We start from the raw sequence: 27,288 nt of genomic DNA, 5'->3' as shown, positions 1-27,288 counted from the left end.
AAGATTGATAAAATTGCAGGTCTGATATCTGAATTGTCTTCACCCTTTATTCCATCGATTTTGCACATAACTCTTCATTGTGTTAATGCATGGTAGCTTATGCAAGATAAGATCTTCCTAACCTTCCTTGTTCTGTTATTTATCTACATGCTTCATGTCTGACTTATATTAAATACTATAAGTTATCGGGTTAGATTAGCCGATACATACTTGCTATCGGATGCATAAACATTGGCACCGATTCACATCTGTTATCGGGCTTAATTATATCGAGCATATTTGTTATCGGGTTTAATGAATACACCGCTTCATTTGGCATTAACATTGGTTAAGAAATGCACCGGTTGGAATATATTCATCGTGCACTTTGAATCATCGGTGTTTGTATGAACCGATTCATTAAATTGATCAGTCATTATATTATGATATTACAATATGCTATCGGGGGTTTTTGAACCGATAATCAGCATTGTGTTAATGGTATAATTGTAAAGGCACCGATCAATGGGTGCATTGATCGGTCATGCCTAAAAGGCATGACCGGTCAATACACCAATTGACCGGTTACCTAAATAATATATATGCCAATTGACTTCATTTGGAGAAGACATAGAAAATATTAAATGATCTCTCTCCTTCAGACCTGCAGATAAAAATCAGATTTATTAGACATTGACATAATTCCTTATATCCATATATAGCATTCATAGTTCATAACTTGTTCTTTAATTAAAATTGAAATAACTTTACATAGTATCAGAGCCAAGGTAATCGAACCTAAGGCTATTCAATTTTGATAAAATTCAAGGACTAAGTTACAAACTACATCACATTTCCATAATGCCCATCGCTATCAGATTCGAAGATAGACTCGGAGGTAGCGAAGATTTTTCAGCTTGGAAGTTTAGAATCAAAATGATTTTAAGAGAAAACAAAGTTGATTCATATGTCCAAACTGAAAGTGCACAACCAGAAGATGAAACCGAGAAATCCACATGGATCGAGGGAAATGATAAGGCTATTAAAATAATAGTGGATGGGGTAAGAAATAATATAATGCCCATCATTAGAAAGCAGGAGACGACTTATAAAATGTTCAAGGCACTTGAAAGGACATTTGAGATATCAAATGCAAGTCATACTCTAGCACTAAAACGAGAAATAAATCATATCACTATGAACAAAGGGGAGACAATCAACGCCTACTTCATGCGGATATCAGTTCTAAAAGATGAACCTGCAACTCTGGATTACGAGATCCGAGGCAAAGAACTAACACTCATTGCTTTAGATTGGTTGCCTAGTAGATGGAGCACATTCGTCCAAGGCATCAGTGCAAGGTCCAAATATCCTAAGTTTGAAAGACTAAGAGATGACTGTCTACAAGAAGAATCCCGATTAAACACGGTAGGAATAAAACAGAAGAATATAGATGAAGACTTGCAAGTCCTAAATACAAAAATCAATAAGAAGTACAAAAAGAAGCAATTCAAGAAAAGAAAAGCTAAACAAGGCAAGAACACTTCAAAGAAAGACCTATCACATGTTCAATGTTATAGGTGTGACAAATTCAGACACTATGTTGCAAACTGTTCGAAGAAAGGGAAGCAAGCCACATTTGCAAAAGTGAGGAAATCTAGAAAAGAAAATGACTCCGAGAACTATGTCCTCTACTCAGCACTTACAAGCCATACTTCAAACAAATCTAACTCATGGGTGATCGACAGTGGTTCATCCAGACACATCACTGGCTTTAGAGAAATACTAGACTCCATGATAGAGAAAGATGATGAGGAAGTAACCATCGGAGACGATTCTTCACATCCAGTCAAAGGAATTGGAACCTGCACCATCAAACTGAAGACAGGCATGTCACTACGACTTGAAGTACTATATGTTCCAGGCATCAAAAGAAATCTAATCTCCATATCAGCACTAGAAGATCAAGGATACAGAGTGACCTTCATGGAAAACAAGGTGTTGGCTTGGCCAAAGAGATCCTCCATCAAAGACGCTAAGGTCATTGGTCGAAGACAAGGCTATTTGTATGAGCTATGTACAGAGCCCAATCTAGCATTGATCCATGAAGCAACTAGTGCAAATGAAGTATGGCACAAGAGATTAGGCCATCTGAATTATAGAGCTTTGTCAACCATGGGAAACCTTGTCACAGGTCTACCTAAGTTGAAGCAATATCATTCAGAGGCATGCAAAGGGTGTGCCTTAGGTAAAAATAACAAAAATGCATTTCAGAATAGTACTAGGAAAACTAGCAAAGTTTTGGAGTTAATTCATTCTGATGTATGTGGACCTATGTCCGTACCCTCGCTAGGGGGATTTTTGTAATATGTAATTTTTGTTGATGACTACTCTAGAAAGACGTGGATCTACTTTCTGAAATGTAAAGAATCAGAAGAGATCCTAAGTAGGTTCAAAGAGTTTAAAACATTAACAGAAAATCTCTCTGAAAACAAAATTAAAACCTTAAGAACTGACAATGGGGGGGAATACACATCAGGACTATTTAAAGACTTTTGTAGAAATTCTGGGATTAAGAGGGAGTTGACAATACCTTATAATCCACAACAAAATGGAGTAGCTGAAAGGGAAAATAGGACCATAGTAGAAGCTGCCAAAGCCATGATACTAGATCAAAATCTAAACTTGAACCTTTGGGCAGAAGCAACTAACACTGTTGTGTACATAGAAAATAGATGTCCTCATTCACACCTTGAAGATAAAACTCCTGAGGAAGTCTTTACCAAGACCAAACCAGATATCAACCATCTTAGGATATTTGGGTGTCCGGTCTATACTCATGTACCTAAAGAGAAAAGACTAAAACTAGAACCCTCTGGAAAAAGGGGAATACTTGTAGGATACAGTGAAACTTCTAAAGCCTACAGAATCTATGTACAAGGGCAGAGAAATATTGAACTCAGTAGGGATGTAGTCTTCGAAGAAGATTTAGCCTTCAAAAGGGCCCAAAATACAATAGAACCTGAAATTCATAATCCTACTCCTAACCTAGAAGAAGAACCTACTCTTGAGCTTCAGAGAGAGTATCTTGAGGAAACTATAAATGAAACACAAGACCCACCTATAGATAATCGCAAGAAAAGACCACTATGGACCACCAAAACTATAGCAGAAGCTCAGACGTTCGCTGCTCCTTCAGGAACCTTCAGGGAAAACAAGAGGCCTAATAAATTCATCAACTATGTTGCACTTATGAATGATCTCTCTAAAGCTGAACCTAACAATGTTTCAGATGCACTCAAACATAAAGTATGGATAGATGCCATGACTGAAGAATATCAGTCCATTATGAAGAATGATGTTTGGGAGATTGTTCCTAGGCCAACCAAGAAGTCTGTCGTGTCTTCTAAATGGTTGTTCAAAATCAAGCATGCTGCAGATGGCAGTATTGAAAAACACAAGGCCAGATTTGTAGCTAGAGGGTTCTCACAGAAGGAAGGAATAGATTACGAAGAAACATTTGCACCTGTTGCCAGGTACACATCAGTAAGAGCTGTCCTAGCCATTGCAGCAGCAAAGGGGTGGAAGCTACATCAGATGGATGCTAAGACAGCATTCCTAAATGGCGAGATCCTGGAATAAGTCTACTTAGAGCAACCTGAAGGGTTTGAAATTCATGATGCAAAGTCTCATGTGTGTAGACTCAAGAAAGCTCTTTATGGGCTCAAACAGGCTCCCAGAGTTTGGTATGAAAGAATTGACACCTATCTCTCAAAGTTGGGTTTCTCTAAGAATGATGCAGATCCTAATCTCTACCTCAAAAGAAATAAAGGTGATATGTTAATATTAATTTTATATGTTGATGACTTATTAATTACAGGAGATGATCATCTAATAGATCAATGCAAGAAAGATCTATCCACAGAATTTGATATGAAAGACTTGGGGCTTCTTCATTACTTCCTAGGATTGGAAGTATGGCAGAATTCTGATAATATTATACTGAACCAAGGGAAGTACACCTTGGACATATTGACAAGATTTGGAATGCTAAACTGCAGACCCATGACCTCTCCTAAGGAAACCAACTTCCATAAACTTAAAGAAGCAGCAGCAGAATCAAGACCTACTGACCCCACTCAATACAGGCAGATGATTGGGTCCCTGATGTATCTAGTAAATACAAGGCCAGATATCTGCTATGCTGTTAATGCCTTAAGTCAGTTCATGTGTGAACCTAAGGAGATACACCTGGTTGCAGTAAAGCATATAATGAGATATCTACAAGGTACCCTAAGGCTTGGTCTTAAATATGAAAAGGTTGACATAGATCTACATGGATTTACAGATTCGGATTGGGCTGGCAGTGTCACTGACAGAAAGAGCACTTCAGGGTGCTGTTTCAGTTTAGGGTCAGCCATGATATCCTGGATCAGCAGAAAACAATCTTCAGTAGCTCAGAGTTCCACAGAGGCTGAATATATTGCAGCTTCAATGGCTGCCCGAGAAGCAGTATGGCTAAGGAAATTGCTTGTGGGATTATTTGGAGAACTTATGAAACCTACAGTCATTCAGTGTGATAATCAAAGCTGTATAAAACTCTCTGTAAATCCAGTATTTCATGATAGGTCCAAACATATTGAGATTCCATATCACTATGTACGAGATATGGTTGACAGGAATGTGATAAAGTTAGAATATGTGTGTACAGGAGATCAGACTGCAGATATTCTGACCAAACCACTTTCCAGAGTGAAGGTTGATCACTTCAGAAAGGGTTTAGGTATGATAGAAAGGTAATCTGCTTTGTAATCTATACTTACATATATTTAAGATGTTTAAGGTGTAAACTTCTTTGTCATGTTTGGACTATCTCTTGGCTTCTTGCCACCTGTGTTCATATCTAAGAGGTGATGATCTCTCAGATACTGAACACTTGTATGTAGACATCATAAGGTGACGATCTTATGATAGTCAAACCAGTAATCATGTTGGATCACTGGTAAGTCATGGATGTGCCATGACTATGTTGTGATACAACATTTGTACAAATGTTATTGCATTATCACAACTTGGATATGATGAGAACTTAAGCACTTCTCATATGGTTATCCTTGTATTGCGTGTTAGGCAATACTGATATCACGTGTAGGTGATATCTCAACCATTGATCATGTTGGATCTTTGGTAAGCCATGGATGTGCCATGACTATGTTGTGATAAAAATTTATAAATGTTATTGCACTTATCACAACTTGGATATGATGAGAAACTAACCTTTCTCATAGACTTATCCTTAAGTATTGCGTGTTAGGCAATACTGATATCATGTGTTAGGTGATATCTTGATGAATCTTACAAGATCACATGTTTTGGTGATTTCTCACATGGTCAGGTGATGATTCTCTTATTTTTAAAAATAATACTTTATGCCACATGCTCAAGTGATGTTCTTCTATTTTGTATCATATGTCTTGATGGTACTTCTCATGTATAAATGATTTTTTCGCTGACTGACATTATCTTAGTTATGAAAAGGAAATGTGATGCAGGTTGCCTTATCTTCCAAAGCTAAGAGGGAGTGTTAATGCATGGTAGCTTATGCAAGATAAGATCTTCCTAACCTTCCTTGTTCTGTTATTTATCTACATGCTTCATGTCTGACTTATATTAAATGCTATAAGTTATCGGGTTAGATTAGCCGATACATACTTGCTATCGAATGCATAAACATTGGCACCGATTCACATCTGTTATCGGGCTTAATTATATTGAGCATATTTGTTATCGGGTTTAATGAATACACCGCTTCATTTGGCATTAACATTGGTTAACAAATGCACCGGTTGGAATATATTCATCGTGCACTTTGAATCATCGGTGTTTGTATGAACCGATTCATTAAATTGATCAGTCATTATATTATGATATTACAATATGCTATCGGGGGTTTTTGAACCAATAATCAGCATTGTGTTAATGGTATAATTGTAAAGGCACCGATCAATGGGTTTATTGATCGGTCATGCCTAAAAGGCATGACTGGTCAATACACCAATTGACCGGTTACCTAAATAATATATATGCCAATTGAATTCATTTGGAGAAGACATAGAAAATATTAAATGATCTCTCTCCTTCAGACCTGCAGATAAAAATCAGATTTATTAGACATTGACATAATTCCTTATATCTATATATAGCATTCATAGTTCATAACTTGTTCTTTAATTAAAATTGAATAAAACTTAACACATTGGAGCATTCAAGGATCATTTGGAGGAGTCATTGATCATTGAAGCATAAGGCGATTCATTGTAGAGGCAATTGAAGGAGTTATAATCAGAATTCAGCATCCATTTGAGGTCTGAGACAATTCGTTTCAGGCATATAAGAACCCACGATTTTGCTTGTAGCTGGCTACTTGGGCATCGAGTCTCATTATGGAGAATAGCGCCTCACTCAAGAGATAAGGGCGATCATTTTGGTAGATGAATAATGAACTTGCAGCTGTCTTTCATCAATATATCAATCTGAAGCAAAGTCACTGCAATCAATCTATACCCTCGTCTGTATTCATAGCTTATACATTTGGCACCAAATTGCACCCAAAAGGACAGCACTAACAATAGGAGATAATGGCGATTCTTTTGAAGCATTTTGGAGGAGTATTCAAGTGAGAATCGGTGAATAACCAGGTCTGAAGACAAAACATACCAGACCTTTATTTTCTGCGAATTTTCTCATAAGTCCTCTTTTTGGCATTGAACTTCATCCTACGAGATAGTGCTCAAGTTGGAAGGAGAAGGCGATTATTTTCAGAGGGTTTGGCAAAGGTTTAAAAGCTGTTCACAATATATTTTCAGACCTCCATTACTACAGCAGGGGCAATTTTGATACTTGTTCGATTTGGCAAGAGGAGGCACCTTAAAATTGGGGATATTGATTGCTTCTTCAGACTCTAAGCTAGGCGACTTCAAATCAGGTTTCTTTGGCATCATTTCATGCACTTTCAGTTGTTTGATTAAAATCCATGGTTGTCCCATTGTCTTCAGAATTGCTGAATAATAAATGTAAAGAGTTTGATCATTGGTGGAGATATTGTATGATGTCATTTGATCATTATCTTTTCCAATAAGAAGAAACAAGGTTGCATTCCAAATATGTGGTTGTCTGAGGGTTCATGCTAATTGTTTGTTATAATGTCAGCTGGCTGTACATGCATGATTTGTGTGTCAAACTGGGTAAAGAACTCTGTTAATTAATTGTATAAACATACTATCATTAGTAATGGTTCTGTCATGAGAAATGTGCGATTGTTAACCTCTACACCAACCTGAAAGTTCTGAGACAGACCTTCAGCACAACACAACAGCATATTGCCAGCTAATTGTCTGTCGATATTCCTTGCATATTTAGTTCTATATGAGCAGGGGATATTACAGCCCCTTGGGTTAGTGCCCATTTAGGTTAATGAAAGCTATTTTGTAATATCCCTTATATTTGAGTATTTACATTTGAAGAGGATCTCAAATATTTATTTATTTATTCATGTATATTACTATTAACCATTATTCACAATAACTATTAATAGCCACATTAAATATTAACTTACATTAATAATTTCAATAATAATTACTGTTAAATAATATTTATTAAATAAACACAAAAATATTAATTTACATTTATTATAATCACAATAATTACTATTAAATAATATTTATTAAATAGACACATTAATATTCACACATAATATTGGTAAATATTGTGTTGACTGATGTTTAATTTGGAATCACCGAATTGGTTTAGTGTAAGGCTGCTTGGTTTTACCGTTTCTTGTGGGAGAGACATGTCCCTTGGAAAACTTTAAATAGGACTGTCTTTCTCCCACCCAAAGGCATTGGAGAAGTATGGAGAGGATAGGAAAAGACGAAATGTGTCAGCACATTGTACGGATATGAGTAGAAGAATATAAGACTGCTAAGCTAATAGCATATCGTATGATGCTGGTAATACAACTTATACTGTTAAAATGATATAGGAGACTGAAGGATTAATGAAAGGAAGAGGGCAGCAGTAATGTAATATCCCCACTTTGAAATATAATTTAATAATAAATAATAATAATAAAATTAAAATACAAAAGAATAAAAATAAAAATATTAAATTAAAAAAAAATTTAATATAATTAAATTTGATTAAAGTTAATCAATGGTCAAAAGGCATGAAAAGTTAAGTTGTGACTCCCCTAAATATGAGGTATCAAAGGGAGAAGAGAACTCATTTGAAGGGGTGATAATTTGGGAATGAGAAGTGCAGATATGATTGTGAAAGGTTGTGTCCCTTTCAAAGGGCAGAAATAATGAAGAGTTACACTCTTTCAAAGGGTGCTAATGGTGAAAGGATGTGTCTCCTGCCAAAGGGCATACATGATGAAGAGGTGTGATCTCTTCCTTACATTGAGAGATATAAAGGAAAGGAATCAAAAGCCTCTAGTGACATCACCACTGATCAGATCAGATCAAAACTGTTATTAAGTTACAGGCAGTAACATCCTTGTTCTCGGTGGTATGCATGGGGATGTGCTTAATTTGTATGCTTAATATATGACGCCCGATAATGTTCTTATGCAGAATTTAATAGTAATGCTAATATAGACTGCAATATGTATGACAATGTAATAATGCCTTTCTATCACTAACTGTTCATATGACAATTAAGTAAATTATATGATGGAGTGTGTAATACCTTTCAATCTCACCATCCAATTATGGAGGGAGAATACAAGGAAGCAAGAGCACTAGGCTCCAGCAGGTATGCCAACCCTGAGTGTGGGCCACGAGGTCAAGTTGATGAGGTCCTTGGTGCTCTTGGGCTTTTTGGAGAGGGATAGACTCGAGGCGCCTTGTGTGATTCTCCATTGTTAATTTTAAGCAATTAGATGTTAATTTAACCAATTAGATTACAATCAGACTGTGAATAAACAGTAACAGCAATACCCTGGGAAAACCTCCCTCTTGGAGGTGAAAAACCCAGCCTTAAATGTGATATGTATTATCTCAAATGTAGTACAAGGCAATGACTTATCTCAGATTGATGTTCAAGATATCGGTGATGAATGCAGCCCTTCATTAACAGCAGATGATTAGGAGAAGCAGCAGATGTTCAGATCAGATTCGCACAAGAGACCTTATGAAGAACTTTGACAACTTCGCCACAATCAACCTTGAAGAGTTTGCACAATCACCTTATACAAGTTCGCATGAGGAAGGATTGCTGCTAGGAGAGCAGATAGCATTTGATAATGATGTGTTCAAATGACTTCATCTTGAAGTGGTTATATATCAACCTTTTGGCGCCAATTATCCTAAGGTCGGCTTGCATGTTAATTAAATAATGTTGTATTGTCATTGTACATTTCCTACGTTAGACATTTGGGTCCAACCCAATTGTCATTGAATTGCCTTTCCACGTTACATTTGGGCCCAGCCCAATAACATATGTAATTGCCTTTCCACGTTACATTTTGGGTTCAGCCCAATAATATATTTTATTGCTTCCCACGTTACATTTGGGTCCAGCCCAATAACAAATCTAATTAAGATAATACATATGAATTTTAATTGTCATTTGACAACATTAAAATTCGATAATCAGGTATCCGAACTAGCTAACATTTTCAACACTCCCTCTTAGCTAGGGAGGATATCTGCCATATGGCATGATCCATTCATGACTTTCATCTTGCATTGCCCGCAAGGATGAATGTATAAGCTCTATAGAGTATACCTGCAAATAAAAAACACATAAATATCATGAATTCATTTCATGATGTCCATCTTGCATTGCCAGCAGAGGATGGATCCACCTTGCATTGCCCGCAGAGGGTGGAAGAGGTCTTACACCTCAGCCTTCTCCCAAAGAAGGACACGTTGTCACCTTGCATTGCCCGCAGGGGGTGACTCCACCTTGCATTGCCCGCAGAGGGTGGAAGATGCAGACTGAATTGCATCACTAAGATTGTGTCATGTCCCCTCCTTGTTCGTTATTTATAATCTAAATGAAACAATTATTATTATAAACTAATACAATCAACAAATGATTATTTGAAATTATTAATATTTAATTATTAAATATTATTATTAATATCCATTAATATTTAATTATTAAATATTATTATTATTATTCACAAATTAATATTGAAAATTATTATACAAAAATTATTTAGTAATATGTGAATCACATTTTATTATAAATAGAATTTAATATTGTTAATACGATTAATATTACTAATGCAATTAATATATTATTATTTAATTAATATATATTAATATTTATTATTAATAATAAATATTAATATATATATTATTATTTACGTACTTAGGCATGGTGGTAAAGTAGAGAAACTTTGTGGATGTGGACATAAGTGAAAGATTCAAGTCATCCAAGAACCGTGGAAAATACGTAGCTGGCAAAGATAAATGGTAGGAGTCATCATAAATAAGACATCAAAATATTAATGTTTGACTGAACCATAATTAAGAGTCACTAATTAAATTGGGTGATAAGAGGATGTGATACCATAGTTATCTCCTATCAAAGAGGTCGACAAAATGAAGAGAATCAACAGCTCATGAAGACGATCGATATAATGACCATACGTCTCCATTGCTTATCAGACTGATCTCATAATAAGGTCAGACATTATCAAGTGGAGACACAATATGATAGGCAGATCAATGGCGATAATTACTACTACCCAAGGATATCCATCAGTCATTAATAATAGTTGTTAGCCCTTACGAATAGCAGCGTATAAATGTATTGCTACATATCGGTAGATAATATCTAATAAGTGGACATGATTAAGATTAATGCTAACCCATCATTAATGGCAATGATATGATGAGTCATCAAGAACAGCGATTATGCTGATCGATAGCAAATAACTTGATTAGTTATGAAGACAAACCGCTGAGTATGGATGGTGTCCCATCGCATATGAAGAGGTGTCATCCTATGGTTTGGCAAGTTATAAATGGGAAAAAAACTACGAACAGCGAAGGGGTACAGATCAGAAACTACGAACAGCAAAGGCAAGTATAGATCGGAAACTGGTGTTGCGGGATTAAGAACAGGTAAGTAAGGAATTAATATTTTTATATATGTTAATGAATATACTTAATGCTTATTTACTGTAGATGTTAATGAATATAAGTAATTAATATTTTAATATATATATTAATGAATGAATATTTAATATATATGTTAATGAATGTAATTAATGCAAATTTAATATATATGTTAATGAATATTTTAATGTGTATTAATAAATGTTAATAATGAATATTAATGAATACTAATAATGAATATTTTAATATATATGTTGTTGAATATAAGTAATGAACATTTTTCGTTAATGAATGGTTCTTAGTTGTTAATGAATATATATCAAGGCCTAGTAGGACTATATGTTAAGAAATGATGTCTTCTGCATCATACAATGAATATAATCATTGATATTATTATATAGTAATAAAAGATAGTTCCGCTAAGCATACCGATCTGGGTATACAATGATTTGAATATTATAATTTAATAATCTGCGTACTAAATCTAATAATCTAAGTACCGAACTTAATAATCTGAATGACAAGTAAGACTGAGAAAATAAATCAGATTGGATTATCATCAGTTCAACATAAGAAAGAAGATTATGTTATCCGTGATTTTAGTCAGGTTAAGATAGAATTGTCTCCTAATAAATTTAGTTTAAGTCATAAGTCTGTTGAAATAGATTAATTATGGTTACAACAGTCTCAAACCTAGTAGGGGACATTACAGATTGAGACTCCCTCTCAATCAATGTTGTCTTCTCCACCATTCCAAGCTTCTCTATGAAGTACTCAAACTTCACCCGAGCTAGAGGCTTGGTGAGAACATCAGAAACCTGTTCATCAGTGCTGATATATTTCAGTTGGATGGCACCTCTTGTTGGTGTTGGAAATAAGCCACACCTGGACCGACGATGGACTGGTCCAAGAGCGGCCAATAGCTCAGTGGTAGAGCACTCCAGCAGCGTATGGAAGGTCCTAGGTTCGAGTCCTAGCTGGTCCATGTCTCAACATGGTATCAGAGCCAGGTACAGGCTAGGAGCCCCAAGCACACGAGAGGTGTGGCTTAAGGGGGGGTGTTTGGTGTTGGAAATAAGCCACACCTGGACCGATGATGGACTAGTCCAAGAGGGGCCAGTAGCTCAGTGGTAGAGCACTTCAGCAGCGTATGGAAGGTCCTAGGTTCGACTCCTAGCTGGTCCATGTCTCAACACCTCTTTGTGCCATATCACGAATATAGTGATAATGAGTTTCCACATGTTTTGACCTGTCATGAAACACGGGATTATTAGACATTTTAATACAACTCTGATTATCACAATAAATAAAAGTGGATTCCCAAGGTTGTCCAAACAACCCAGCAAGAAGCTTGCGAAGCCAAACTGCTTCTTTAGTTACCATACTTGAAGCAATGTATTAAGCTTTTGCAGTACTTAATGCAACTGAGAACTGTTTCCTACTAGCCCAAGAGAACATAGCGGAACCCAAGTTGAAACAGATTCCTAAAGTGCTTTTCCTATCAATAACACTTCCAGCCCAGTCAGAATCAGAGTAGCCTTCCAAATTGATTATTGTGTTGATTAGATACTTCAGCCCATAGCCAATTGTTCTACACAAGTATCTCAGGATGTGCTTGGTTGCCACCAAGTGAACATGTTTTGGTTGGTTCATGAATTGGCTAAGTGCACTCATTGCATAGCAAATATCTGGTCTAGTGTTGACTAGATACATCAAGGATCCAATCAACTGCCTATACTCTGAAGGATTTGCAAAATCAGAGTTAGCTGCAGAATTACTCAACTTCTTCAAGTTAGTTTCCATAGAAGTAGACATAGGTTTACAAACAATCATACCAAATCTTTTCAATATATCAACAGTATATTTACCTTGACTTAGAATAATTTCATTAGGTCTTTGCCACACTTCTAACCCTAGAAAGTAATGCATTAGACCTAGATCCTTCATTTCAAATTCAGTAGCTAATTCTTTCTTACACCTAATGATGAGACTATCTTCACCAGTTAGAAATAAATCATCAACATATAGAACCAAAATTAGCATTTCACCATTAAATACTTTAAAGTAAATGTTAGGGTTAGCATCATTCTTATAAAATCCTAAACTGACTAAGTAATTATCAATTCTTTCATACCAAGCTCTAGGGGCTTGCTTGAGATCGTAGAGAGTTTTCTTCAATCTACTCACATGAGTCTCTCTATTATGAATCTCATAACCTTCAGGTTGTTCAATATATACTTCTTCCTCAATAACACCATTAAGAAAGGCAGTCTTTACATCCATTTGATGTAATTTCCAACCTTTGGCTGCAACAACAGCTATAATAGTTCTAATAGAAGTATATCTAGCAACAGGGGCAAATGTTTCTTCATAATCTATGCCTTCCTTTTGAGAAAAACCACGAGCTACAAATCTAGCTTTATATTTCTCTATACTACCATCAACAGCATGTTTAATTTTAAACAACCATTTGGAAGAAACAACAGACTTACCTTTAGGTCTAGGCACAACATCCCAGACATCATTCTTGATGATGGATTGATACTCTTCGTCCATAGCTAACTTCCATGCTTGCTGGTTCATAGCTTCTTCTATGCTAGATGGTTCAGCCTCAATGATGTTGCACATCATTGCAACATAGTTAGGGAGCTTCCAAGGTCTCTTACTTTCTCTAAAAGTGCCACTAGGAGCTGCAAACTTTTCTGCATCTTGAATTGTGCTTCTAACCCATAGTGGTCTTTTCTTTCTAACTGCAATATCTCTAGGTCCATCAGTTGGAACCAGAGGCTCAGGAGGATCATCATGCTCAATAGGTTCAGAAGGCTCAATAGGCTCCCTCTGAATCTCAGGGTTAGTATCAATATCCATGTCTTGATTATCATTAACTTCTTTATCATTATCAATAAGCGAACCTTTAGATTTCTTGAAAGCAATATTTTCTTCAAAAGTGACATCCCTACTTACCTCAATGTACCTTTGACCAGGAATGTAGATGTGAAATGCCTTGGAAGATTCACTATATCCAACAAGGATACCCTTCTTCCCAGAAGGCTCTAGCTTAGTCCTCTTTTCCTTTGGCACATGAACATAGACAGGACTTCCAAAGATCCTTAGGTGGCTGATATTTGGTTTGACTCTTGTGAAAGCTTCCTCGGGAGTTATGTTTTTCAGGACACGGTGAGGACATCTATTCTAAATGTACACAGCAGTCTTGGATGCTTCAGCCCATAAGAAGGTCTGTAGGTCCTGATCGTGAATCATAGCTTTGGCAGCTTTAACAATGGTTCTATTCTTTCGTTCAGCTACACCATTTTGTTGAGGATTGTAGGGAACGCAAAACTCCCTCTTAATTCCTGTTTCTACACAAAAGTCATTGAAGCTACTTGAGGTGTATTCACCTCCATTGTCAGATCTGAACACTTTAATCCTTTTACCAGACATATTTTCAGCTAGAGCTTTAAATTCTTTAAACCTACTTAACACTTCATCAGATTCTTTATATTTTAGAAAGTAAATCTAAGTCTTTCTAGAAAAATCATCTATAAATGTAACATTGTATAGAAATCCGCTACATGAAGGAACAGACATGGGTCCACATAGATCAGAATGAACAAGTGCTAATTTTTCTTTAGCTCTACTTTCACTTTTATGAAATGGACTTTTAGTGTTCTTACCTAATGCACAACCTTTGCAAGCATCATCATGAGATTGATTAAGTTTAGGCATACCTTTAACCATCCTTTCAAGTGAAGGAAGTGCCTGATAGTGAAGATGACCGAGCCTTCTATGCCATAGCTCGCTAGATTTAGGAGCTTCATGAATGAGTGCTCGAATGGGGTTAGCTGAAAGCTTATACAAACTATCATATCTATTTCCAATAACACGAGCAGATTTAATACTAGATTTCTTAGGCCATGCAAGTACTTTACCCTCAGAAAATGCTATTTGATAACCTTTATCTTCTAGAGCAAAAATAGAAATTAAATTCCTCTTAATTCCAAGTACAAATAAGATATCACTAAGATGTAAGGACATGCCAGATTCTAAATTTAAAGAAGTGCTACCAAAACCTCTTACCGAATACTGAGCATCATCACCAATTACCACATGAAGGTTGGACTCTTTCTCCATCAAGTCTGAGAGATGCTCTTGATATCCTGTGATGTGTCTAGATGCACCAGTGTCGATCAACCAAGTGTTGCTATCGTTGGCACATTGCTAGACAAGGCAGAAATGAAGAGGTAGTCTTCATTGTCTTTTGAGTTTGCAACTTCATTCAGGTTGGCCTCTCCTTGCATGGGCGGGTTCTAACATTCTTTAGCATAATGTCCAAACTTGTCGCATCTGAAGGAACGGACACGTGAAAGATCCCTTGGCTTCTTCCTTGAATCGTAAGCAGGAGGTCTGAAGTCTATCTCGTTTGAAGTTGTACTTCTTCCAATGACCTCCCTTTCTTCTAACATGTTGAGATGCAAGCACATGTTGATCTCCTAAATGAGAGCCTTTATGCATTTCTCTGGCAGCAAGGCGTGACTCTTCTTGAATGCAATCTGACCGGAGGCGATCGAAAGAAGGGAATTCAGCTCTTCCACTTATGCTTTGAATAAAAGGATCCCAAGAGTCAGGAAGACCATTCAAAGCAATCATGACAATATCCTTGTCCACAACCTCGCTTCCAATGGCACTGAGTTGGTCCTTCAATTCTGAAATCTTCATGAAGGACATGACTAAATCACCTTTGCTCATTTTGACTTGAAGAAGTTGTTGCCTCAATGTAAGTGTCTGGGTGATGTTCTTGATCTCATATATCCCTTCTAGATGTTTAAACATCTCTCGAGCTCTCTTCAATTTGGAGATGACTGGACCAAGATGATCCTTTACGGAATCAATAAGGAACTTTTCTTCTTTGAGAGCATTCTTCTTGAATTGCTTTAGCTCTTCCGGATCCGAAGGTTTAGTTAGATCCATATCTTCCACAAACTGTAACAGCTCTAATTCTTCAAGAGCAAGGAGGACACGAACCTTCCATGATGTGAAATTGAGGGCACCTTCAAGTCTATCCTCTACTTTCAGACCTGTAACCATCTTGCAAAACTAAAACAGCAAATTGTAAGTTAAGGGCAACTAATAATCTGATTATTTTGAATGAACCTAAAGCTCTAATACCATGTTAATTTTAAGCAGTCAGATGTTAATTTAACCAATTAGATTATAATCAGACTGTGAATAAACAGTAACAGCAATAAAACACAAGACACAAGACACCAATACCCTGGGAAAACCTCCCTCTTGGAGGTGAAAAACCCAACCTTAAATGTGATATGTATTATCTCAAATGTAGACAGTTTACAAGGCAATGACTTATCTCAGATTGTTGTTCAAGATATCGGTGATGAATGCAGCCCTTCATTAACAGTAGATGATTAGGAGCAGCAGCAGATGTTCAGATCAGATTTGCACAAGAGACCTTATGAAAAACTTTGACAACTTCGCCACAATCAACCTTGAAGAGTTTGCACAATCGCCTTATACAAGTTCGCATGAGGAAGGATCGCTGCTAGGAGAGTAGATAGCATTTGATAATGATGTGTTCAAATGACTTCATCTTGAAGTGGTTATATATCAACCTTTTGGCACCAATTATCCTAAGGTCAGCTTGCATATTAATTAAATAATGTTGTATTGTCATTGTACATTTCCCATGTTAGACATTTGGGTCCAGCCCAATTGTCATTGAATTGCCTTTCCACGTTACATTTGGGCCCAGCCCAATAACATATGTAATTGCCTTTCCACGTTATATTTTGGGTTCAGCCCAATAATATATTTAATTGCTTCCCACGTTACATTTGGGTCCAGCCCAATAACAAATATAATTAAGATAATACATATGAATTTTAATTGTCATTTGACAACATTAAAATTCGATAATCAGGTATCCGAACTAGCTAACATTTTCAACATCCATGGGCTCCATAATGGGGACAAGTGTAGGGAGAGAAAGGGTTGTTGAATCCTTCGTATAAACTGGGCAATATATAAAGAATGTTGAATATATGATCTATCATAGCATAATGGAAATGTTGACTAACCTGTTGTGCAAGTTCCAGACCAAGCTTTAGTTGACAATAGTGTCCCTCTATTGTATTTACTATGCATTAAAATTGTGATTCGAGGTCAAAATATAAGAGGGTCCCATTAGGGGACATTACATATTCGATGCCGTGGTTTTTTACCCGAAAGGGTTTTCCACGAGAAATCCTTGTGTTTGTGTTTTAATGGTTGTTCTCTTTATGCTTTATATGGTTTCATGCATTAATAGTTTTAAAACGTTCTGAAATACTGATTCCCCTCTCTCAGTATTTCTTGTGTGCTCTTCATTTACCATTAAATTTTGCAACTCCAATAAATTTATAATTCATTTTAAATGTAATATTACATGTACTTTTCCGAAACATTTTTTCCATCAATCATAGATAAACTTAAATTGTTTAAAATGGAAACATAGTAAAGGGTATATAAGAAAAAAAGAAGAAATCGCACTTGAGGAAATTTGGACAACCCCAATAGTCTACTCCATGCCTCATTTTCCAATCCATTCCTACCAAGACAAAACATGTTAGACACAAGACAAAACCTTATAACAATAAGAGGGGCATAGCTAACAAAGCAAAAGATCTAACTGACTTACATTGGTGGTTTGCAAAATCCAAAATGATCAATGAGAACAGTTGTTGAAGGAAATTGTGAGCATAACGCTTCTATATCCAAAATATGTAGCAAAAGGCCCTACAAGTTTATGGACCGTGCAGTAAGTTTTAAGCTTTAATATTAAACATTTGAAATTGAATTGAAATGCTTGGCTATGAGATGTGACTAACAATACTTTATATCAAAGCCATTTAGCAAAACAAATAACCAAGCAAAAATGATGAAACAAACATCTTACAAACAAGCATAAAATTAAATTATGTGGCCAACAAACAATTTCAAGTTAAAAATATAGATTCCATACGTAACAAACATAGTTGAATTAATTTCCACTAGATAAACTTGATAATTTTAACTTTATAGACTATCAAATGGCAAATGCAAGAATTTCACAAGCAGAATGCAAGAACTACACCTAAACCAATAATTTAACCGATTAAATTTATTTACATAGGGATATGCAATTTCATGTACGTCTGATTATGGCTGAAACCATCCAATTACAAGATTGTCTAGCAAATCATGGAATTTCTTTGAATATTAATCTAGAAAAGTTGCTTATATATGGCACCTGAAGGCTCTCACAATCTCTATTTCCTTCCTTGAAAAAAAATAATCTTAATTTCAAATATCCTTTTTATTGCATAACATTGTTATTAATAGGAAATCAAAACGTCTGATATTTTCTTGATATATTTTGTCCTCATATTTTATTTTTTTGTTTCTTTTCCCTCTGAATATATACTTGCCAAAACCATAGACTCTTGAGAGTATTGCCAGTAAACTACTAAAAGCTGAACAGGCAATTAATTATGCTTTTATATAGTCACATTTACAAGATCAAATTGACAATGATTCAAACCATCACATGCAAGATCTGCACATATAAGTTATAAAAATCATCCATATGAATATATATGTATATATATGAGTTATGACAAACTATGCTAGTAGGACTCAAAAGTAGGGCAAGTTATAATAGCTAATTGTCAGTGCTATATGTTGATTTTCCCAGGTTTTATTGGATGTATTTTAATGTATATATCTGATTCAATCTGATACTTGCATTCTTGGAATTCTATGTGTTCTCAAATTGAATAACATTATACTATATATATTCCTTTGGAGAGGCATATCCTTGAACGGACATGTCTCTCCTTTAATTATAATAATTTAATCAATATTATAATGTTTCATCAATCAATTATTAATTTAGAATAATATAATAGATTAATATTGAATATTAAATTTTATATGATTAATAATAATATAATAATATAACATAATAATATATTATTATTAATCAACATATATTATATGTATTCTAAATGATCATTCGACTGAAGCTACAAACATTAACACTCCCTCTTAGCTAGGGAGGATGATCAAACAGAATGTGTAGTGATCTCCCATGTCAACACTTATGGCCCTCACCATAGCTACACAAAACATAATTAACACTCCCTCTTAGCTAGGGAAGATAAAATCAATGCAAATGCATTAAGTCTAGATTAATTATGGAATAGAGAAAATATTATCTCACTATGATATCAGGTAGTATCATATAAACAAGAATATCAAGGCACATGATATTCACCATAACTCAAAAATATCATCTCATGATATTGGGAGTATTTGCATCAACCATATGATGCTCATCACAGGGGACCATAGTCTCAAGGTGTGAATTTGCCTCCGTCAGCGATTCTATTCACAAGCTCTTGCGTGGATTGCCTCTGTCGGCGATTCTATCCATAAGCTCTTGTGTGGATTGCCTCAGTCGGCGATTCTATCCATGAGCTCTCACGTGGATTGCCTTAGTCGGCGATTCTATCCATGAGCTCTCACGTGGATTGCCTCAATCGGTGATTCTATCCATAAGCTCTCACGTGGATTGCCTCAATCGGCGATTCTATCCATGAGCTCTCACGTGGATTGCCTCAGTCGGCGATTCTATCCATGAGCTCTCACGTGGATTGCCTCAGTCGGCGATTCTATCCATGAGCTCTCACGTGGATTGCCTCAATCGGTGATTCTATCCACAAGCTCTTACGTGGATTGCCTTAGTCGGCGATTCTATCCATGAGCTCTCACGTGGATTGCCTCAGTCGGCGATTCTATCCACAAGCTCTTAGGTGGATTGCCTCAGTCAGCGATTCTATCCATGAGCTCTCACGTGGATTGCCTCAGTCGGCGATTCTATCCACAAGCTCTTATGTGGATTGCCTCAGTCAGCGATTCTATCCATGAGCTCTCACGTGGATTGCCTCAGTTGGCGATTCTATCCACAAGCTCTCACGTGGATTGCCTCAATCGGCGATTCTATCCATGAGCTCTCACGTGGATTGCCTCAGTCGGCGATTCTATCCACGAGCTCTTAAGTGGATTGCCTCAGTCGGCGATTCTATCCATGAGCTCTCACGTGGATTGCCTCAGTCGGTGATTCTATCCACGAGCTCTCACGTGGATTGCCTCTGTCGGCGATTCTATCCACAAGCTCAAGTTATTGTAAGATCGTCACCTTCCAATAACCTCAAAAATACAAGTGGAAATCATTTGGAAGTTGTCACTTCCTTATGATTTACACAAGGCCCATAAGGCATTAAATGATTTCAATAGTATAATAATCAATTGAATCAAGTTTTACCTCATAAGTGTTTCACCTTCAATAGTGAAAATCCCTCTCAATCACTATGATCGAAATTGTCACAAGTTGACTGAACCATCTGCTCCCTCTGAAGCTCAAGTTCTTGTATCAACCTCTTGTCCTCTTTTGAAATGTCAGACTCCCTCTGCATCTGGTCTCAATCATCAATTCGTTTATAAGCATCAATTTATTTCTCCCTTTAATTCAATTTTATTGTGCTTTCGTCCTGAAGGTATGTCAGAGAGAGATTACAAATAGCTCATAAACTAAATTATCTCGAACAGAAATACCAATGATAGAAGCATACAAGATTTTACTAGCCAATATTATAGCATAAATTACAAACTCAATAATTCATGTGCCTTAATAAAACATGGAATACTTATCTTAAGTTTAAAACATTTCCTTTCATAAGGTGAGCCCATATAAGAAATATCACGCATGAATCATCTCTCATCATAATTCCCTTTGAATGATGTAGAACATTTTCATAATTTTGATCAACACTTTCATTATGATCTGCCACACACAGTCATTAATAACTTTTGCAATTTATTAAATTTATCCAATCTCTTCAGTGAGATGTTAGAAAATCTAATTACAAACATTTCCTCCAAGTTATAACCAGATCCAACGGTTAAAACAAAAGTTATGACATTTTTCCCAAAACTGCTAACCCTAGGTAGGGTTTCAAGTGACCTGCACCAAAGTCGTCATATCTTGCACAAAACTGAATCAAATTTGATGAGATAAACATATTTGAAAACTAGAAACACAGATCTTTCCATCCATATACTATAGTCCTCATTTTGAGGCCAACCAAGAGCCGTACTATGGCATATTTCAGACTGAAAATTCTAGAAAAAACTGAATTCTCCAACCCTCTCCAACCTCCAAATTAAACTTCACAAGCCTGAGCTCTGATACCATGTTGATTTTCCCAGGTTTTATTGGATGTATTTTAATGTATATATTTGATTCAATCTGATACTTGCATTCTTGGAATTCTATGTGTTCTCAAATTGAATAACATTATACTATATATATTCCTTTGGAGAGGCATGTCCTTGAACGGACATGTCTTTCCTTTAATTATAATAATTTAATCAATATTATAATGTTTCATCAATCAATTATTAATTTAGAATAATATAATAGATTAATATTGAATATTAAATTTTATATGATTAATAATAATATAATAATATAACATAATAATATATTATTATTATTAATCAACATATATTATATGTATTCTAAATGATCATTCGACTGAAGCTACAAACATTAACACTATAAGGAAGCCTCAGCAACTAAAATTAAAGTATATGACAGCTAATTGCCAATGCTATAAGGAAGCCTCAACAACTAAAACTAAAGAATATGAATTAAATTCTTAAAGCAACAGAATCAAAAAAGGAGTAGACACAAACAAGTGAACCCAAGGGAGGTTGAAATTTACAAAAGCCACATTATTCATTCCTCTCATAGGAATATTTCTTGTAAAAAAGCCAAGAGACACAATAGTTGAGAAGGCCTACTCTGTTAACATCAGTGGATTAGAGTATACCAGCTCAAATCTTCAAAATTAGGATACCGTGCATATTTTCTTTGCCTGCAAAAAGGTAGGAACTTCTAGAGAAGTTAGACCATATTTTTTCTAGTACTTTTGAGGCAAAGTTAGAAGATTCTGTTGTGAATTCAAGAATGATCAATCCTTCGTTTGATATGTACATTGTTTTCTCATCATAGCTCCCTTTGACCATTCTGGTCCTAGAACATCAATTGTTTAATCCTATTTTATCACATTCTTCAGAACTCCTGCCTGAACCCAAATTGGTTCTGACCCCAGAACTAGTTCTCCTTGGAAATGTTTTGGGTTCTTCAGAATTGTCAAGTCTTTCTTGGAACCATACCAAAAACCCTGACGGTGGCTCCAAGAAGGCCCCAACCATTTTGGGTTGTTTCTGGATGAACCCACAGCAAACTCTACTGAAACAAATAAAATTTTAAACAGTAATTAACTTAGCCTAAAATAACATAACCTATTTCTAACCCTTTCAAACCAACCACCTCTAAATCTGTAACTTTTAGGCATGTTATTTGGATTTATTTTGATGTTGACTATGCACTTAACATTAGGGGCATTATGATGTAGGAGGATTTGGGTCACCAAATCATACCCCAGATATATATAGTGTTGCTCGGTAGCCTCTACAATTTTATCAGCATTTTCTTCATCTACTCAAAACCCACGTATCAAACCACAACTCATAAATTGACATCACCAGTTCCACAAAACCTAAGTAGTCTTTGGCAGTTGTGAGTGGTTGTGATGGTTAAAGCAGGATATGAAACATCAAGGTTCCAAAGGATGCTTCATCTTCCTCTCTCCTTGTATATTAATGTACAAAACCATTCTTCGCAGTTAGACATTCTAAAGAGGAGTAACAAGGCATAGCCAGTGTACATCTGTCCACACAGATAATCTACAGAACTAGCATAATATAATTTTTCTATTAAGGATCTTGTTAAAATTATAGCATCGACAGATTAAGAATCAACAATGAAATATATTAGTTTACCACCTCACTATTAATTATCATGATCGAATAAAGAATGCTTTCAGTTTGCATGAATTAAGATCATATTGATTTCATTATCACATTGCTTACATTGTATATACATTGAATACCTTTCTTATCGGCATATTAAACATATGTTAGTGACTACTTAAACTAATAGTAAATGACCGTTCATAAAACGGTATTCATAATACTGTTTAAGTGCCATCGATGAGGAGGCACGTCTTGAGTGGACATGCCTCCACTTTGTGGAGGCATGTCCACTCAAGACATGCCCCCCCAATACAAGTATATATGCAGACCCGATAAGGCAATATTGAGCAATTAAAATCGAACATTCTCAGCCTTGTTTGGACCTGCAAAACACAGTCTTCATTAGAATCATAAGTCACATATATTCAGAAATATTAATTACAATCTATCAACTATCAAATCTGAGAGGAGTACAATCTACATTTACATGGTATCAGAGCCAGGTTAAGGAGGATCCAAGCAGTGATCGAACTTGAGATATTCAGATTCAAATCTAAGTACATCACATTCCTCTATGGCGAGTGTAATCAGATTCGAAGATAGGCTAGAAGAAGGAAATAACTTCTCATCATGGAAGTTCAGGATTATGATGATATTAAAAGAGAATAAAGTTGAGTCATTTGTGAAAGAAAATAAAGCAGAACCGGAGAATGATCCCGAGAAGATGACATGGATTGAAGGAAATGAAAAGGCCATGAAAATCATAGTTGATGGAGTTAGAGATCATATCGTGCCAATCTTGACAAAACATGAGACCGCATATCATATGTTTAAGTCACTTGAAAGCACATACGAAATAAATAATTCCAGCAGGACCTTGGCTCTAAAGAGAGAAATCAATCATATAAGTATGAACAAAGGAGAATCTATCAACGCATACTTTATGAGAATATCTGCACTAAGCGATCAGCTATCAACACTTGGATACTAGATTGAAAGTAAGGAGCTAACACTTATTGCCTTAGATGGTCTACCAAATTCCTGAGAGACATTTGTTCAAGGCATTAGTGCAAGGTCTAAATTTCCAAAGTTTGACTAGCTAAGATTAGACTGCCTTCAAGAGTAATCGAGACAGACAAAGAAAGGAATCAATCAGGAGAACGTAGATGAAGATCTCCATGTCTTGAATGCTAATTCCCACAAGAAAGGAAAGAAGAAGCACTTCAAGAAGAGGAAAAGCCACCATGGGAAGGGTTCATCCAAGAAAGATGTTTCACAAATCCAATGTTTCAGATGCGATCAGTATGGGCACTATGCAGTTAGATGTCCTGATAGAACAAAGCAACAAACATCATTTGCCAAAGTAGGAAAGTCTAAGACAGAGCATGGATTCGAGAAATATGTATTCTACTCTGCACTTTCAAACCAAGTATCAAATAAATCCAACACTTGGGTTATAGATAGTGGATCATCAAGACACATCACTGGGTTCAGGGAACTCTTAGACTCCATGGTAGAAGAAACTAATGAGGAAGTGACAATTGGAGATGACTCTACACATCCAGTCAGAGGTGTTGGAACATGTATCATCAAATTGAAGTCTGGTATCTCTATTCAACTCACCAAAGTATTGTTTGTACCAGGTATCAAGAGGAACTTGGTTTCCATATCTGCACTTGAAGACAATGGATATAGGGTTACCTTCATGGATAGTAAAATGTTGGCATGGCCAAAGAACTCTACTATTAAGAAGGCTCAAACCATAGGTTATAAACAAGGATATCTATATAAATTATGTACTGAGCCAAAATCTTGCCCTAATTCATGAAATTGCAGACTCTAATGAAATATGGCATAAGAGATTAGGACACCTCCATTTCCGTGCCCTATCTTCTATGGAAAAACTAGTCACAGGTTTACCCAAACTCAAACAATATCATTCAGGGGCATGCAAGGGGTGTGCCTTAGGAAAAAACACAAAAGGGTCTTTCCAAAGTAGTTCTAGTAAAACAAATGATGTATTAGAATTAGTCCACTCAGATTTATGTGGACCCATGTTTGTACCTTCTTTAGGGGGGTTTCCTATATTATGTAATTTTTATTGATGACTTCTCTAGAAAGACCTGGATCTATTTCCTCAAATGTAAAGAATCTGAGGAGATCCTTAGAAGGTTTAAGGAATTCAAATACCTTACAGAAAACTCTTATGGGAGGAAAGTTATAACATTAAGGACAGACAATGGGAGAGAATACACGTAAGATATTTTTTAAGAATTTTGTAAAAATGTTGGGATTAAGAGAGAGTTCACTGTACCCTACAACCCTCAACAAAACGGGGTTGCTGAAAGGAAAAATAGAACCATTGTAGAAGCTGCTAGGGCAATGTTACTTGATCAAAACATAGAAAAGTCACTTTGGGCAGAAGGCTCTAGTACTGTTGTTTACATACAGAACAGATGTCCTCACTCCCATATTGACGAAAAAACTCCTGAAGAAGCTTTCACTGGTGTAAAACCAGACATCAGCCACTTGAGGATATTTGGTTGTCCTGTCAACATTCATGTGCCCAAAGCGAAAAGAACTAAGCTAGAACCTTCTGGGAGAAAAGGTATTTTTGTAGGCTATAGTGAAACCTCCAAAGCTTATAGAATATATGTGCCTCGTCATAGACAGATTGAACTAAGAAGAGATGTAATTTTTGAGGAAGACATAGCTTTTAAAAGAGCTAGAAATTCTATTGAGTCAGAAATTCTAACTTCCCCCATAGACCTAGAAGAGGATCCTGCCCCTGAGATTCAGAGGGAGTACCTTGAGAAAGATAGAAATGAAGAACAAATCACATCATTGGAAAATCCTAAGAAGAGACCACTCTGGGCTACTAAGACAATGAAAGAAGCAAAGACTTATGCAGCTCCATCAGGGACTTTTAGAGAGAGTAAAAGACCTAAGAGATTCTCTAGTTATGTAGCTTTGATGAGTGAATTCATCAAATCAGAACCTGCTAATGTTACAGAAGCTCTCCAGCACCAAGTATGGAAGGATGCCATGACAGAGGAGTATCAATCCATCTTGAAAAATGATGTGTGGGAGATAGTACCTAGGCCAAAAGAGAAATTTGTTGTTTCTTCCAAGTGGCTATTCAAAATCAAGCATGTTGCAGATGGCAGTATAGAAAAACACAAAGTAAGATTTGTAGCCAGAGGTTTCTCACAAAAGGAGGGAATTGATTATGAAGAAACTTTTGCACCACTTGCCCGCTATTATATGTTGATGATCTATTGATTACAGGAGTGGATCACCTTATTGATTAGTGTAAGAAGGATCTAGCCTCAGAGTGTGACATGAAGGACTTAGGTCTATTGCACTACTTTCTTGAATTAGAAGTCTGGCAGAAATCAGATGGCATTATTCTGAATCAAGGTAAGTACACCCTTGATATATTGAAGAGATTTGGAATGATGAATTGTAGATCTATGTCATCTCCCATGGAAACAAATCTTCATAAATTGAAGGAAGCAGCAGCAGATTCTCAATTAGCAGATCCAACTCTCTACAGGTAGATGATTGGATCTTTGATGTACTTGGTCAACACCAGACCAGATATGTGTTATGCTGTAACTGCTTTGAGTCAGTTTATGTGTGAGCCCAAGGAGATACATCTTGTTGCCGTGAAGCATATAATGAGGTACCTTCAAGGTACCCTTAATTATGGTCTCAAATATGGAAAGGTTGATTTAGATCTTCATGGATTCACAGATTCAAATTGGGCTGGAAGTGTGACCGATCGGAAAAGCACCTCAGGATGTTGCTTCAGTTTAGCATCGACTATGATATCGTGGATAAGCAGAAAACAATATTCAATGGCTCAGAGTTCTACAGAAGCCGAATACATTGCAGCTTCTATGGCTGCAAGAGAAGCAGTATGCAAAGAAACGGGACTCGGACTCGGCTTCGGCTTGGACTCGGCAAGGCCGACTCGGATTCGGACTCAGGACTCGGCATCAGACTCGGCTCCAAACTCGGTCGGACTCAAGAAAGTGAAAAACTCAAGAAATTTAGAGATTTTTAAAGATTTAAAACTTGTTTCAGACACCCTTTATTGAATACACCTTAAAGACACAAAAACATCATCAAACTCGGCTCATTTGATTACATACACAAGTATACATCAATCACATAAGCATAAACGCAAATTGTAGCTGAAGAAAATAACAAACATAGATATATAAATATTGTCAAACGTATACAACATTACAAAACT

The 27,288-nt window shown here is 36.1% G+C and overlaps 1 protein-coding gene across 3 annotated transcripts in view; it reads right to left on the bottom strand.

The window, feature by feature from the left end:
- The window catches only part of LOC131036099 (uncharacterized), a 176,034-nt gene that overhangs the window by 103,270 nt on the left and 45,476 nt on the right, over positions 1–27,288 (bottom strand). For 2 of the 3 annotated variants that reach the window (XM_057967912.2, XM_057967911.2), the window contains 2 exons: positions 17,803–17,900; positions 17,655–17,712 (listed from right to left, as the gene is read on the bottom strand). The exons of the other annotated variant lie outside the window; for it this stretch is intronic. In XM_057967912.2, the coding sequence (XP_057823895.1) occupies positions 17,655–17,712; positions 17,803–17,900 (156 nt within the window). The remainder of the gene's footprint in view (positions 1–17,654; positions 17,713–17,802; positions 17,901–27,288) is intronic. 3 annotated transcript variants of the gene reach the window in all.

Source organism: Cryptomeria japonica, chromosome 4 (genome assembly GCF_030272615.1).
Source record: "Cryptomeria japonica chromosome 4, Sugi_1.0, whole genome shotgun sequence".
NCBI lineage: Eukaryota > Viridiplantae > Streptophyta > Pinopsida > Cupressales > Cupressaceae > Cryptomeria > Cryptomeria japonica.
This window is presented reverse-complemented; position numbering and strand designations above follow the sequence as displayed.